Genomic DNA, 13,571 nt, shown 5'->3' with positions numbered 1-13,571 from the left:
CTTTAAAGCACAAGTTTATACTTTTTCACAATTAATTTTACAAATAAGAAAATGAACTCTAGAAAGGGGAAGTAATGTGTAAAAATATCTCAGCAGAACTAGGATAAAACCCAAGTTTCCTAATTCCCCATTTCAGTATTCTTTTCTCTCATACCAGAGAAGCACAAACAAAATAAATCGAATTGCCCCTGTTCCTCCCTCTGCCTTTCTCCTCCGCTTCCCCACAAGCACAATTCCTAGGCAAAGGGTAGTCCTTGAGACTTTTTTTTTTAAATAAAATATCTATTGTGAAAATTTTAGAAAATAGAGAAAAACATGGGAAAGAAAAGAGATAATCTGTTATGATCTCATCATCCAGAGGAAGTGGCTGCTAGCATTTAGTGTCTTCCAGTCTGTTTCTGAACATGCTTATCGAGTCTCTTTGCCAATATACAGTTAATTTTTTTCCTCGAATATGCTCTGCTAGAGAAAGAATTCGGATGAGAATCAATAGACTTATGAAGCCCTGAGGCGAACTATGGTGTGACCTTGAACAAGTACCTTACTCTCGCCCACAGTCTCCTCAGCTAGCTAATTAAGAGATTGTACTGAATAGCCTTTATGATCTCCTCCAACTCCAGAACGGCAGTCCACCGAGGTTACTGATCAAGTGAGGAAAGGGTTGGGATAGATGACGCAGAGGTCTCTTTAAACTTCAGAGATTATAACACATATATCATAAAGAAGCAAATACTTGGAGACTCAAATGAGAAGGTTAAAGCCTACCAAGGAACAGGGCCTTTCCTTCAAGAATCCTATCCATTTACTTGTTGCATGTCCTCATTTCTCCCTTATTTCAGCTACAAGTTCAGCAGTGAAGAATCATCGTCTGGGTCCTCCCATGCAGTGATGGATATCTCTCTGCCTACAGGAGTCAATGCGAACCCAGAAGACTTAAAAGCTGTAAATGTCTTCTCTTAAATATTGTTATGGATACTTGCTTTTACTTACTGCATTAGTTTACAAAGCTGTTTCCATTCATTCTATGTCACTTTCTTAGACTCTCCCAGAATATTCTTTTCAAACTGATAAGCTACCTATGTTTTTATTTTTCAAAGTGAAACAGGGGCAAGTATTATGTTTGCATGGACAGAATAACGTGAGTGCATGTGATGACATGCTCAGACCCTTTCAAGGGGAGGAGCTGTTCTTCACTGTCTTTAAATAGCAGATTACATCCCCATGACCTCACATTCCATCACTGGGTGAATGCACTTAAACAGAAAGGTCGCGAAGTTAAATTTGAGATTTTCTCTTTGTTCCCTTAGCTTGTGGAACAGGTGGATCAATTATTAACTGATTACGAAATCAAAGATGGGCATGTTATTCTGCAACTGAACTCGGTACGTTCCACCTCGCTCCATTTTTCATTTATTATTACTATTTAACAGCTGCTGCCTAAAATAGTTTGAGTCTTTTGTCTCTCATGATTTTCTTAATCTTTGAATTTGTCAAACAGATTCCTTCCAACGAGTTCCTCTGTGTTCGATTCCGGATAATTGAACTTTTTGAAGTTGGGTTCCTGAGCCCTGCCACTTTCACAGTGTATGAGTACCACAGACCAGGTGATCAACTTACTCTAACATTTCTTCCGAAGTCCGCTCTGTATTTATTATGAATTTTGAAGAAAGGTGCTGGAGGCCTGCAGATTGTATACATTTCCTCTCTCGGGGCTCACTCTTCACAAGCGTCCCTACTGGGACAAACAACCAGTGGGTGAGCAAGGCACCTCACTGCTCTGGCCCTCAGGCTCTTCACGTTTAGAATAGGCGAACCGGACCCGACTGCTCCCACTCACATCCTCCGCCTCAAGTTTGTCTTCGGTGTGTACTGTTCCCAGTGCGTCTCTGCTTTCTAGAGAAGGCCGTTTACCCTACTGTTAGTCTCAGTCTTCACAGAGTCAGCTTCCCCTCCGTCTGCATTCTCAGCCCACTTTGCAGAGAGCTCTATCACGGTGCTCGTCACGCTGCACCGTGATTATGTGTTTGCACGCCTTTGTGCCACCCCCAGACCATTCTCATCCTCTGTCCCGAGCATCTAACCCAGGGTCAGGTACACAGTGTGTATCAATAAGCGCTGGGTGAGTGACTCTGCGTTTGGTCACTCAGCCACTTCTGATAACTCTCCACTTTGGTTCACAAGGCAGACGACGCCGATTTGGCCAGTTCTACTTGTAACAAAACTCTTAAAGTGAACCAAAACTCGAGACCCATTCAATCTAGTTTTACTTCTGAAATCAGATTATGATACTTAGCCTCTCCTTGAAAAAGAACTATACACACACACACACACACGTGTGTGTTTCTTTTCTCCTCCTGAACAATAGGAAAAAAAAAAAGCTACAATGCTTTTCTTCTCTAGCTTAAACAATTACCAATTGTAATTCTTTCAATAGACTCTCATGTAACATAATTTATTTCTTCTCATTCATTGAAATACCAAATACTTTGATTCTCAGAAATGAGTATGGCAGAGTAAGATTTCAAGCACAGAGAGGGAGAATATTTTGAGTGTAGAGGAGCATGTGTTAGGACAGGCAGTTCATAATTTAACTTTCCTGGGCCTCAGCTACAGAAAGAGGGTTTGGAGTGGGTGATCAAGGAGCCATGGGCGGAATTCACTGATGGGTAAACTGCGTGTTCGCCGAGCCGCCTCTTCTAACCGCACTTTCATTGCCGCAGATAAACAGTGTACCATGTTTTATAGCACGTCCCCCACCAAGCTTCAGAAAGTTTGTGAAGGAGTAACATGCAAATGTATCGAAGGTAAGCTTCATTTAATGTGTTCAGGCTGTATACTTGTTTAAAGCAGCCACTCATAATCTGGGGCTAATCTGGGGGAAGCTGTTTGACAAACTGTCATTTCTCAGAAGTAGAAATGTAATCTCATCTGATGGAAAGTGCATTCCTCGAGCACTGTAAGGCTACATCAAGACGGCTCCAGAACAACCCGATAGTTCCTACCATTCAGAGAAACACCATCAGGCAGTTGTTGGATATCGGAAAGATAACGTGATGTGAAATTCTTACTTTTTACCTGGTCTTTTTGGTGCAATAGGACCATTGCTTAAGAGAACAGCGGCTCTGGAATGAGCCACTATCTCCTCTGCTTCCCCTAGTCCTCCCCAGTTAGAGACGCTCTCCATTCAACCTTTTGCCAATCAAGGCAGCCTTATTGGCCAAAGAAAAGCCCCAGAACTCAACAATAATCAACTGCGGACTCCATGAGGGTCTGAGCTGATTGTGGTTTTCTTTTGTTTTTCAAAATCCGTAAAATCTACACGTTTCTTAGGTACTTATTTCTCCCTCTTACAGCATAAATCAGTCATCAGTTTGGTTCCTTCAAGAGATTTTTGATTACACTCAAAATGGGAAAATGTCCTCCTTTCTTCAGTGAAGCATATATATTTCTGAAGAGCTGAATGTGGAGTGACTACCCATTCTAAGTCCCGTGTTCGAGATTTTGTTTTTTGTTTGTTTTGTTTTTGCTTTGCATACTGTTTCACTTTATGGAAGAGGAGAAAATGGGGACAGGTCTTAGGAATCTGATATTTGTAAGATTATATTGGATTGTCTCCGGGCAGATGAGGAAAAACTGTGTTTACTCCCAAAGGTGTTTGTTCCTTACGTTAACCTAACTTGGGCTGTCTTTCACAAAATCCAGCTGACTGTGGGCAAATGCAGGCAGAATTGGATCTGACAATCTCTGCAGCTACTAGAAAGGAAACAGCATGTAAACCAGACATTGCATATGGTAAGTTGGAAAGTTTAATCTATAGTTCCATTAAACATGACATTTTATGAAAACATGATCAGTTAGGAAGATCTACAACTTTGCACAGTGATTATGTAGCTGCAACATTCCATGTGCTCCCTTGAAGGAAAATGTCATCAATTTTCAGCATTAACATGCAAAGTTATTTATCCTTCAGCAAAGAAATATGATTTTCATTAAAAATGATGGGAGTGAGGTGCACACACAGCCAAAACATTTTATTCCACCAGACTCCATTGAATTAAAAGTGCTAAAACATAGTCAAAGAGAACATTTGAGAAGCTGCAGAGGTATATGATTTCGCTCCTGCCTTCTTCCGGTTGATTGAGCAGAGACAGAAGCAAAGATGGTTTGGGGGTCTGAGTGTTTTCCAAACTTCCTCCAAAGACAAGGTAAAAGTGTCAATACTGAATAATTTTTAATATATCACAACTGCAATCCACATTTGAGACTCTCTCCATCTCAAAAGGACCATCTCCTTCTTGTTGTCCCGATCTCAGAGCTAAATCAAATGCCCAAGTAGAGTTGCAGACACAAGTTCCTCATAGAATTAGATCCTTTATTTTCTACCTATGGCTTCCAGTGTTTACTTCTGTCTTTTTTAAGAAAAAGAGAATGAACAGATAGTACACTATTTCACATTTTCCTTGACAGCTGGTAGGAGGGTTTTTATAAATAAATAAGCACAGTGCTGTTCACAGAATCTTTTCTGTTTTCCAATTGTTTTCACATATGGTCTCTCATTGGTGTCCCATGAGCCTCCTTGGAGGTAACAGTGAAGAAACTGAGGCTCTGAGAGACGCAACAATTTGCTCAAAGTCATGCAGGAAGTAAGTAGTAGAACCAGGACACATTCTGGTCTCCAGTATTATTTCCAGTAGGTAACACTGAATTCTATTACTGGAAATAACAGCCATGAGAATGGATCTTGCGTGGCTCATGATCTTTCTTTCCTTCAAATTCATCTTGAGTTTTTAAAAAGTGCTAAAAAGTTGCCTAACTCAGCCAAGACCCACTGCAACTTTTAAAATATACTGAGACTTGAAGAGAATTCTATATTGTTTTCCCCTAAAATTTAGATCCAAATTATTTCTTTCCACCATAATAAAATAATTTTAACTCTTAAATTTTAAAAAAAAAATCTGTTTTAACACAGAGAGTACATGCAATCAGGATTTAGTTTACCACATTCAAGAAAAAGCTTAGCAGGCTTTTTTGGAGCTACAGGTTAATGATGGAATCAAAGAATAGAAACAAAATTAAACGGTTCCTTCACTCCGCCTATGCCTACAGTAGGTTCATTGCCCTTATCTACTATATATAATTAAGAATCTGAAATTTAGGGCATTGTTTAAGCCACTAATTTACACAGCCTTTGGTTCTGCCATGGTGAGTTCATTCACTGAGCTCTATGTCTTGCTACCTAGCTGGGACCTCAAAAATGAACAAAAAATTTTAGGTCATTCACTTTAACCCCAAAGAAAGCAAGAACAAGAGGATTTTTTCTCAGGTCACAAAGAAGAGATGGGTCTCTTCAAGCTGTTCATTTCAGACGTGAAGTCAAACACACCATAGATTAAAAATTGATGCCTGAATGAAGGGAAGACTAGATTGAGAATGTCTCATATCAAATAGCTGCCCATCCAAGCAAAGATGAGTCAGAAAACAGAGTCCTGTCAAAACCCAAAGATCAAAACCAATAAAAGTCATCGAGGCATGGAGGTGAGGGAGCACGGAGACTCCTACGACAGGTCAGGATGATAGATACAGGGCCCCTCTGTGGGCATGCAGAGAAGGAAGAGGCTTCATCTTGAAAGATCAGAATCTAAACTTTACATCTAAGGCCTATTTTGTTTTGTGTGCTTTTTAAAATTTAATATTGCTCTTACCTTAATCAGCCTGTTCTGTAACAGTGGGCAGAGTGATCCCTTAGAGTCATGGGCAGTAAAATCTTGCTGGGAGTGCTGGGAAGCCTTCTTGGAAGAAATGAGATTTACCACAGGGCACCCATAAGAGCTTGCCACACCTCATTTTTTGTTTGTTTGACAGACTCTGGCTTCTATTGGATGTGGCATTGGTGGTGATGAGCATAAATTACTGTGTGTGCTTTTTTTTACCAGCTTATAAAGTTGAGATCCTAGCTGTCACTAAAGAAAATGTTTTTGTTAAGTACACCGCAACCCTCCTGGATATCTACAAAGCTGGTAAGAATTCATTAGTTCTTTCCTTCAACAGATATTTAGTCCTTACTATGTGGCAGGCATTATATTAGACACAAAGGACATAACTTGAATAACACAGCCAGAGTTCCTGCCTTCATAAAGTTTATATTCTTTTCGGGGAGACACATTTTTTTTTTTAAAGGAAATGGACAAAATAAACAATTACAAAGTATAAGTACTATATTTGAAACAGACATGGAGTTAATAAGAGAAATACCTTCAGAGTGATAACAGATGGTATGTTTTAGGAAATGCTAGTAAGAGTTAGCCATTCTTAAAGGCGAGAGTAGAGGGAATCAGGTGGGCAGGAGCTGGGTCATACTGGGGTTTATAAGGCAAGGTGAGAAATTTGGATTTTATTCTAGAAGTTCAAAGGGTAGCTCATTTTATTCTAGAAGTTCAAAGGGTAGTTCAAAGGTAGCTCAAGGTTTAGGTGGGCAAGAAACGTTTTCTGATTTTAAAAATCATTCTGGCTCCAATTGAAGGGAGCAAGAGTTGAAAGAGGGAAACCAGTTAGGAGCATCTATGAGGTGCAGAGCCTCGGCTCATAGACCACGTGAGTTTTGATAGGCTAAATGAGCTATAGTAACCAATACAATAAAATGAATTCATATGGAAATAGCACATAAAACAACAGTTTAAAATACGTTCCCTTTTATTCCCTACGTAAGAGAACCTACAAATATTATAAAATTGCTTGTCAAATGATGTCCATGGTAAAAACAAATGATTCGTTAAATCATATTTAATTCCAAATAAGTTTTTGTTTTTTTATTTAGAAGTTGTCAGTGTTATTTTGTTTGACTCACTGTAGGGGCCTCTGTTTGAGCTCTGATTTGACAACAAGGATCCACATCAAATGTTTCCAGCTGTGTCTCTAGTGAACTGACAGTCATTACGTGACATCTGCCTCACAAAGTAATCTCTCCTAATAGCAACAGTGTTGTGCAAAGTACGGAACCCTTTCTCAGTTTCTGCTAAACCAGCAGGAATTACATTCAAATGTTCCTCATCTTTATGATACCACCTAACATTTCCATGTATTTAATATATATTATCAGCTAAATTATAAAAACAATTTATGAAATGTCATGTTTAATTTTCCTAATTTTCTTAATTTTTATTCCCCTTCAACCCTCAGAGTTTTACAAACATATTTGACAAACTTTCAGAATTCACATTTTAAAACCTAAAAATGTTTACTCCTGTGTCTGTGAAAGTGAATCTATCAGATGATGTGGTTTATAAACGACCTTTGCAGTTTTAGCACTATTGGCTGCCTTTCAAAATGCCAATATTTTTCCAATTTTTATTATCGCAATTTTTGAAGTCTCCACACTATTTCTTTATTCTGTCTAGTGTATATTAGGTGTATGGAGGAATAAATATCAGATTTATGAAAGCAATATTTAAAGTGATCCTTGTTTGCCGTGTGTCTTTGACGCATTATCTGGAAACACTTGACTCCGAAGGTGCCAGGAAACAGCTGTGAATTTCAGGACTTTTACTAAAGCCCCAGATTTCTCCCTGACATTACATTTGTGCCAATAAGGTTGTTCTTATAAATATTTCTCATTGACACCTTTTTTCTTAGTTTGATACATTGTCCTTCCTGTACTTTGAGTTCAACAAAACCCATGAAGCCGTCTTCAGAGCCTCTAATTTTTTATTTTAAGTTATTTAAGACATGTTTTATATTAAATAGTTGATTTTCTAGAAAATGATTGAACTTTTATTACCTTGTGTATATTTCTCAAAAGCTGTGTTCTCATTACAGTAGGTATGAAATTTTGCTGTGAGTGGGACCGTAACTCTAAGTTGTGGCACTGGGTTTACACTTTTTTTTCCTTTTGAAATGCTATCAAGTATTTCAAATCTGAAAATGTTTATTTTTATCCATACACTAGAGTTTAAAATTCTAGTAATACTTTCCAAATTTTTCTTTGCTTGATCAACACTCTGACAACTTTTTTTTCTGACTTTTATTATTTAAAATGTTTAACTGTGTAAAGTTGATTTGTGATGTTGTCTCATTGATGATCACAAGTGTTCTTTATTTGTAACACGATTGCCATTTTGACAAAACAGGTAAGCACTCTTAGCACTTTGATCTTTTCACAACCTAATTTTCAAGCACTTTTGCATCTAACATACATATCATAAGCAATAAGACATTCCTATTTTTACCAAAATAATCAAGTTCTTTTCATTCCAGAAATACAAATTACTTATTTTGTATCAATTATTGCCTAGTATCAAAAGATATTTCAGACTGTTCTGAATTTTGTGCAGAATCAGATGATTCCCAAGCTGTAGTTCTTTATCGCTATCATTTCTTCTCTGTTCTGTCAGTTCAGAAGACTAATGTTTATGACATTTAAAAGGAAAAGTTAAGAAAGTTTTGCATGGTTTGTTATCTCTTCATTCCGGCTCATTTTTAACATATATAGATTTTTAACTTATATAAAATATCAAAACGCCACACATTTACCACTTACACAAGAAGTCCTGCTAAAAATAAGCCAAAATAAAAACTAAACTATTTGGAATCAAGGGCAACTACATGGTTCAAGGATAATGATGTTATTATCTTGTGACTGGTGTTTCTCCTAAAATACAGGTGAGGATATAAATGAAAAAAAGATGAGTGATCGTTGAAACTGAGATTATTCTCCCTTCTAAATATGCTTGACATTTTCCATAACAAGAGGTTGTTAAAAATAATAAGACCTCCCCCCACAGTAACACTGCTTACCATGACAGGGGCTGACTTGGCAAATAGTGCTGGGAAGGTTGTTTGAATGTTGCTGCAACAGGAAGTCATGTATGAATGGTCACCAGCAGAGCCTAAGAACGTTAGCTTGAACTAATGTGGGTACACGGTAATTGTTTTACTAATTAAAGTTTACCACTTGTGCAGTTACTATTATGTGCTATTTAGCAACAGTTTCAGATGTTTTTCAGGATTTAATAATTAGGATGACTCAGCCAGAGTTTAATAACTGGACACCAGTCCTGAATATAGAGCAATGAATGCCCTGTCCTGGCCTCAAGAAGCTTCCAGCCTAGCAGAGGAGTCAGGCATGTGGAGGGAAACATGATGATGGGACCAAGGAGAAAACATACACTTGGGACAAAGAGCATCAGGGAATGTTTACGGAATACTGGGAGGACTGAAGATGTATTTAAAGACGGGTGGAAGAAAGAAAGTGAAAATCGCTCAGTCGTGTCTGACTTTTTGCGACCCCATGGAATAGTTTATGGGATTCTCCAGGCCAGAATACTGGAGTTGATAGCCGTTCCCATCTCCAGGGGATCTTCTCAAGCCAGGGATCGAACCCAGGTCTACCACATTGCAGGTGGATTCTTTACCAGCTGAGCCACCAGGGAAGCCACTCAACTCTGGAAAGGTTCTGTTAATTCCTGGTTCTAATGAAAAGCACTCAAATAGTGCTTACTATGTTCCAAACACTTTTCATGTTTTAACCCATTTAACCTCACAGCAGTTCTGCAGGGTAGGTTTTACTGTGATGCCCATTTTGGGGATGAAGGATCTGAGCCTCATTTGTTCAGGTACATAGCTAGGAAGTGGGGGGTTTAGCCTGGGGAGCCTGATCCCAGAGTCTGAAGTCTTAACCACAGGGACAGTGCCAATAGCCATTAGCCTGTCAATAGAAATTTACACTGAATAACAAATAGCCATGAGGAACTGGAATGCTCAAAAGAGTTGAAAACTGTGACATGTGATAACCTTGCTGTGTGTCTCTCAGGAGAAGCTGCTGCTGAGAGAGACGCTGAAATCACCTTCATTAAAAAGACAACCTGTTCCAACGCCAACCTGGAAGAAAGAAAACAGTACTTAATTATGGGTAAAGAGGCCCTGCAGATAAAATACAATTTCCGTATCAAGTAAGTCACCAGTATTTTGGAGTCTCTGATCTTCCATCCAAAACTGAGTGCAATTTATTCTTAAACCCACTATGTGTTTCTTTCGTGCCCTGCTCTTAACCAACAAACATTAGGAGCATACATGAAATAATGTGAGCTTAAAACAAAGAGCTCCTCGAAACCACCAGGGTGGCTGAGGTCTCGCTGAGGAAAAACCAGCTGCGTGCCCAGGTCTGGCAGTTAATCTGGGGTCACTCATCGACTCCCTCTTTACCGCACCTGCCTTCTCAGTCCTCATACTGTTCTGTCTAAGGAGGACAGTGTTTGGATGCATGTTTTATTATCTGTTTTTTTTAAAATAGACATTGAAACAGATGTTGTTCCTGCCTTTAACCAAGGGAGCCCCAAGCAGCTCATGATCTCCAGGTTTTGTGGACCTTCCCAGGGAGAGGCCAGTTCAGAGGAGTTTGGCCAACAGCCTGACCCCTGGGCACCTGAGCAGCTTGGCTCAATTGAATTCAGCTCTTCTCTATCTGTGGCCACCATCACAAGTGATTCGTTTGCATTATTCCTTGGCAGGTACGTCTACCCGTTAGATTCCTCGACCTGGATTGAATATTGGCCTACAGATTCCAGGTGTCCATCATGCCAAAGATTTTTAGAGAATCTAGATGAGTTTACTGAAGACATCTTTTTAAATGGCTGTGAAAACGCCTAAAGGTCAGCTGCATCCAGTTTGCACTATGGACTCCTGTTGTTGAAGTTTCTTTTTTTTTTTTTTTTCTCCAACATTCACAGCTGGTCTTATTTGGAAAGTTCACTCTACTTAGAATGGGGGACATTTGCTTTTATTAGAGAACAATTTAAGAGCAGTAACTCTCCGAAACAGCATGTCCTTCAGAGGGCCTGGAGACAGACACTCATTCCAAGGTTACTGGACACCAGAAGCAATAAATTGGAACCCTCCTGAAACCTACCGCTCAGGAATGCTTGCCGGGGACAAAGAATAGCCCCATTGAAATGTAGTATCTTACAAAAACATGGCCTTTGCTTGAAAGAAAATACCACGGAACAGAAAACCGATCATTAAAGCCTGACTTTGCTTTCAAAATGTGTGGAAAAGCGTGTTATTTTATGCTAGGTCAGCTGCAACCGCACAAAGACAGGCAAATTGAGAAAGGTGGAGAAGGCCGCCCCTCAAAGCCCTCAGCAACCTGAGAAGGTAGGAGCCTTGTCCTTGCTGCCTCCCTTCCTGTTGCCCTCTCTATACCCCTTTGTGGAACCTCTACTCCCCTCCCAGTGCCTACTCATTTCCCCTGGAACTTGCTCTCCTGGAAGGCAGGCCCCAGGGCAGCCACCTGGTGAAGAGAAACCTAGTGGAAATCCAGACACCTTTGCTCTTGCTCTAACCAGGTCTCTGAGCCTCCCTTCAGGATTTATCAATGAGGATTTCTAACAGCAGGCTCGTTTCTAAGTGATATTCTGCAGCACTTTAGATCTTATGGAAGAGTTCTCATATTTATTCCCATTTAATGTCTCCAGAATCTCATGGAGTACGAGAATTATTATTACCCCCATTCCAAGAAGACTTGGAGGCCGAGGACCCAAAGGGATTTGAGGATGAGGAATTTGAGGCTCAGAAAAGGAAGCGATTCGCCCAGCCTAGTAAGGGGCAGAGTGGGAGACCAAACCACAAGGCTTGCTCACAGTCTGAACACCTCCCTCTTCCACCTCACTGCCCCATCCCATCACTTGTCAGGTTTGATTTCCTAAGAGCAAGGCAGGATGCAGGTGGAGTGTCTTTCTTCCTTAGCTATAGTTTAACCAGCCCCACTGAAATGTCACAAGGAAACACAAACCCCGGATGAAATGGCAACAGTGACTGAAACGCATTCCCTTTTTGAGAAATCTGTGCCTTACCAGTTAGCCTCGCAAAGCTACACAAGGCCTTGCACTGTGCCTTGTAATTTAAACTAAGATTTTCCAGCTTCAAGGAACTAAGGATTTATTTTCGTTAATGTCAGAACTCACATTGAAGGCACTCCCTTGGCAAAAACAACCCTTGTGTCCAATATGCCCAAACTCGCTGCCAACGAGGGGTGAGGGGCCCCCAGAGCAGGTCTGCGGCGCCTCCAGTCACCTTCTCGCTGAAGGCCGGGCGGCAGGACCTCTGCAGTAACCCCGCTCCCCGAGGCCCCAGCGTCTCAGCCTTCTCCTTGAGCACTGTTTCAAGTAGGTCGGCCACAGCGGCCTAATTAACTCACAATGCAACTGAACTTCCAAACTTCAAAGCAGGCCTTTGTGAGTGAGCCCGGCTCCACTGAAAAACCCACCAGCCCCTCTTCAGCAAACTCCTAAGGACTTAGACATACTTCCTTATCGAGGCCTTTGTGGCCCTTCTCACAGCTGAGGCCCCTCCTCAAGCCTGTATTCCTCTTCTACTGCTAAGTCACTTCAGTCGTATCTGACTCTGTGCAACCCCATAGACGGCAGCCTATCAGGCTCCCCGGTCCCGGGGATTCTCCAGGCAAGAGCACTGGAGTGGGCTGCCATCGCCTGCTCCGACTCCTCTTCTAAGGCACTTGCAATTACTTGCTTGCTCATGCATAGTTGTTACGTGTGCAGCCTCCTGGCCTCACTGTTAGCTCCAGGTGGGCAAAGTCGGGGTCCTCTCTCTACTGCTGTGTTCTCTGCCTGACTTAACGCCGAACACATTCCAGGGACTCCACAAGTCCTGGCGGATTCTAACCCTGGCAGGGGTTTGGGACAAGCCTCTTCATCTTTCGGATGGGCTGTGCATCAGGGGAGTCAGACACCTTAACGCCTCTTTTATCTAGAGCCCCGAGGAGAAATGCGACAGTCTGTTGCTGTGCAGCGGAAGTCGAGACTGCATGGCATGTCGGCATCCGCACGCCAGGCGTGTGTTTTTCCCTGTAAATGTAAAGGGAGCTCAGAGAAGTGAGTGAGCACATGAGCTGGAGGAGCTTCCAGAGGCTTTCTGGAGGACTCTGGAAACGCAGAGAGAGGCATAGTGTAGTAGAAGCTGGAAGAGGTTTGCTGCTGTTTTCTGCTGCGTCATGTTCGACTCTTTGCAACCCCATGGACTGCAGCCCGCCAGGCTCCTCTGTCTATGGAGTTTCCCAGGCAAGGATACCCCAGTGGCTCAGCAGATAAAGAATCCACCTGCAGTGCAGGAAACACAGGAGATGTGAGTTTGATCCCTGGGTCCGAAAGATCCCCTGGAGAAGGAAATGGTGACCCACTCCAGTATCCTTGCCTGGGAAATTCCTCAAACAGAGGAGCCCGAAGCTCTACAGCCCACGGGGTCACAGCAAGTCAGACACGACCGAGCACACGGCCCAGGGAGAGGTAGGGGGCCTTTCTGGTTAAGAAGCATAACGCAGTTTCCCACCAGGGGTGAGCAAGACAGTTTAGGTGGTAAACAGCTATATGATTACTTTAACATGTGTTAGAAAAAAGCATACAACTAGCACATCAAAGTCATGATATAAAATTTTCTTTGAAAATAAATGTATTTGTCAAAAAGTCTATTTAAGGAAAAGTTTTTAAGTAAATAAAAGTCTAGGTTGTTCCTAGGGCAAAAATCACGAGGTTGGCATGCACACACTAGAAGTTTAGGAAACCCTG

General features: G+C 41.3%; 1 protein-coding gene across 2 annotated transcripts in view; it reads left to right on the top strand.

Annotated features, from left to right (window-relative positions):
• C5 (complement C5) overlaps positions 1-11,034 on the top strand; it is a 139,180-nt gene extending 128,146 nt beyond the window's left edge. For both annotated transcript variants that reach the window (XM_040242080.1, XM_040242070.1), the window contains 8 exons: positions 840-942; positions 1,308-1,382; positions 1,499-1,604; positions 2,721-2,804; positions 3,703-3,792; positions 5,934-6,017; positions 9,806-9,944; positions 10,503-11,034. In XM_040242080.1, coding sequence (XP_040098014.1) covers positions 840-942; positions 1,308-1,382; positions 1,499-1,604; positions 2,721-2,804; positions 3,703-3,792; positions 5,934-6,017; positions 9,806-9,944; positions 10,503-10,641 — 820 coding nt within the window. In that variant the 3' untranslated portion in view covers positions 10,642-11,034. The remainder of the gene's footprint in view (positions 1-839; positions 943-1,307; positions 1,383-1,498; positions 1,605-2,720; positions 2,805-3,702; positions 3,793-5,933; positions 6,018-9,805; positions 9,945-10,502) is intronic.
• The last annotated feature ends 2,537 nt before the right edge of the window (positions 11,035-13,571 follow it).

This window comes from Oryx dammah, unplaced genomic scaffold (genome assembly GCF_014754425.2).
Source record: "Oryx dammah isolate SB20612 unplaced genomic scaffold, SCBI_Odam_1.1 HiC_scaffold_1, whole genome shotgun sequence".
Lineage (NCBI taxonomy): Eukaryota > Metazoa > Chordata > Mammalia > Artiodactyla > Bovidae > Oryx > Oryx dammah.
The sequence above is the reverse complement of the archived record's forward strand: the minus strand, read 5'-3'. Positions and strand labels throughout refer to the sequence as shown.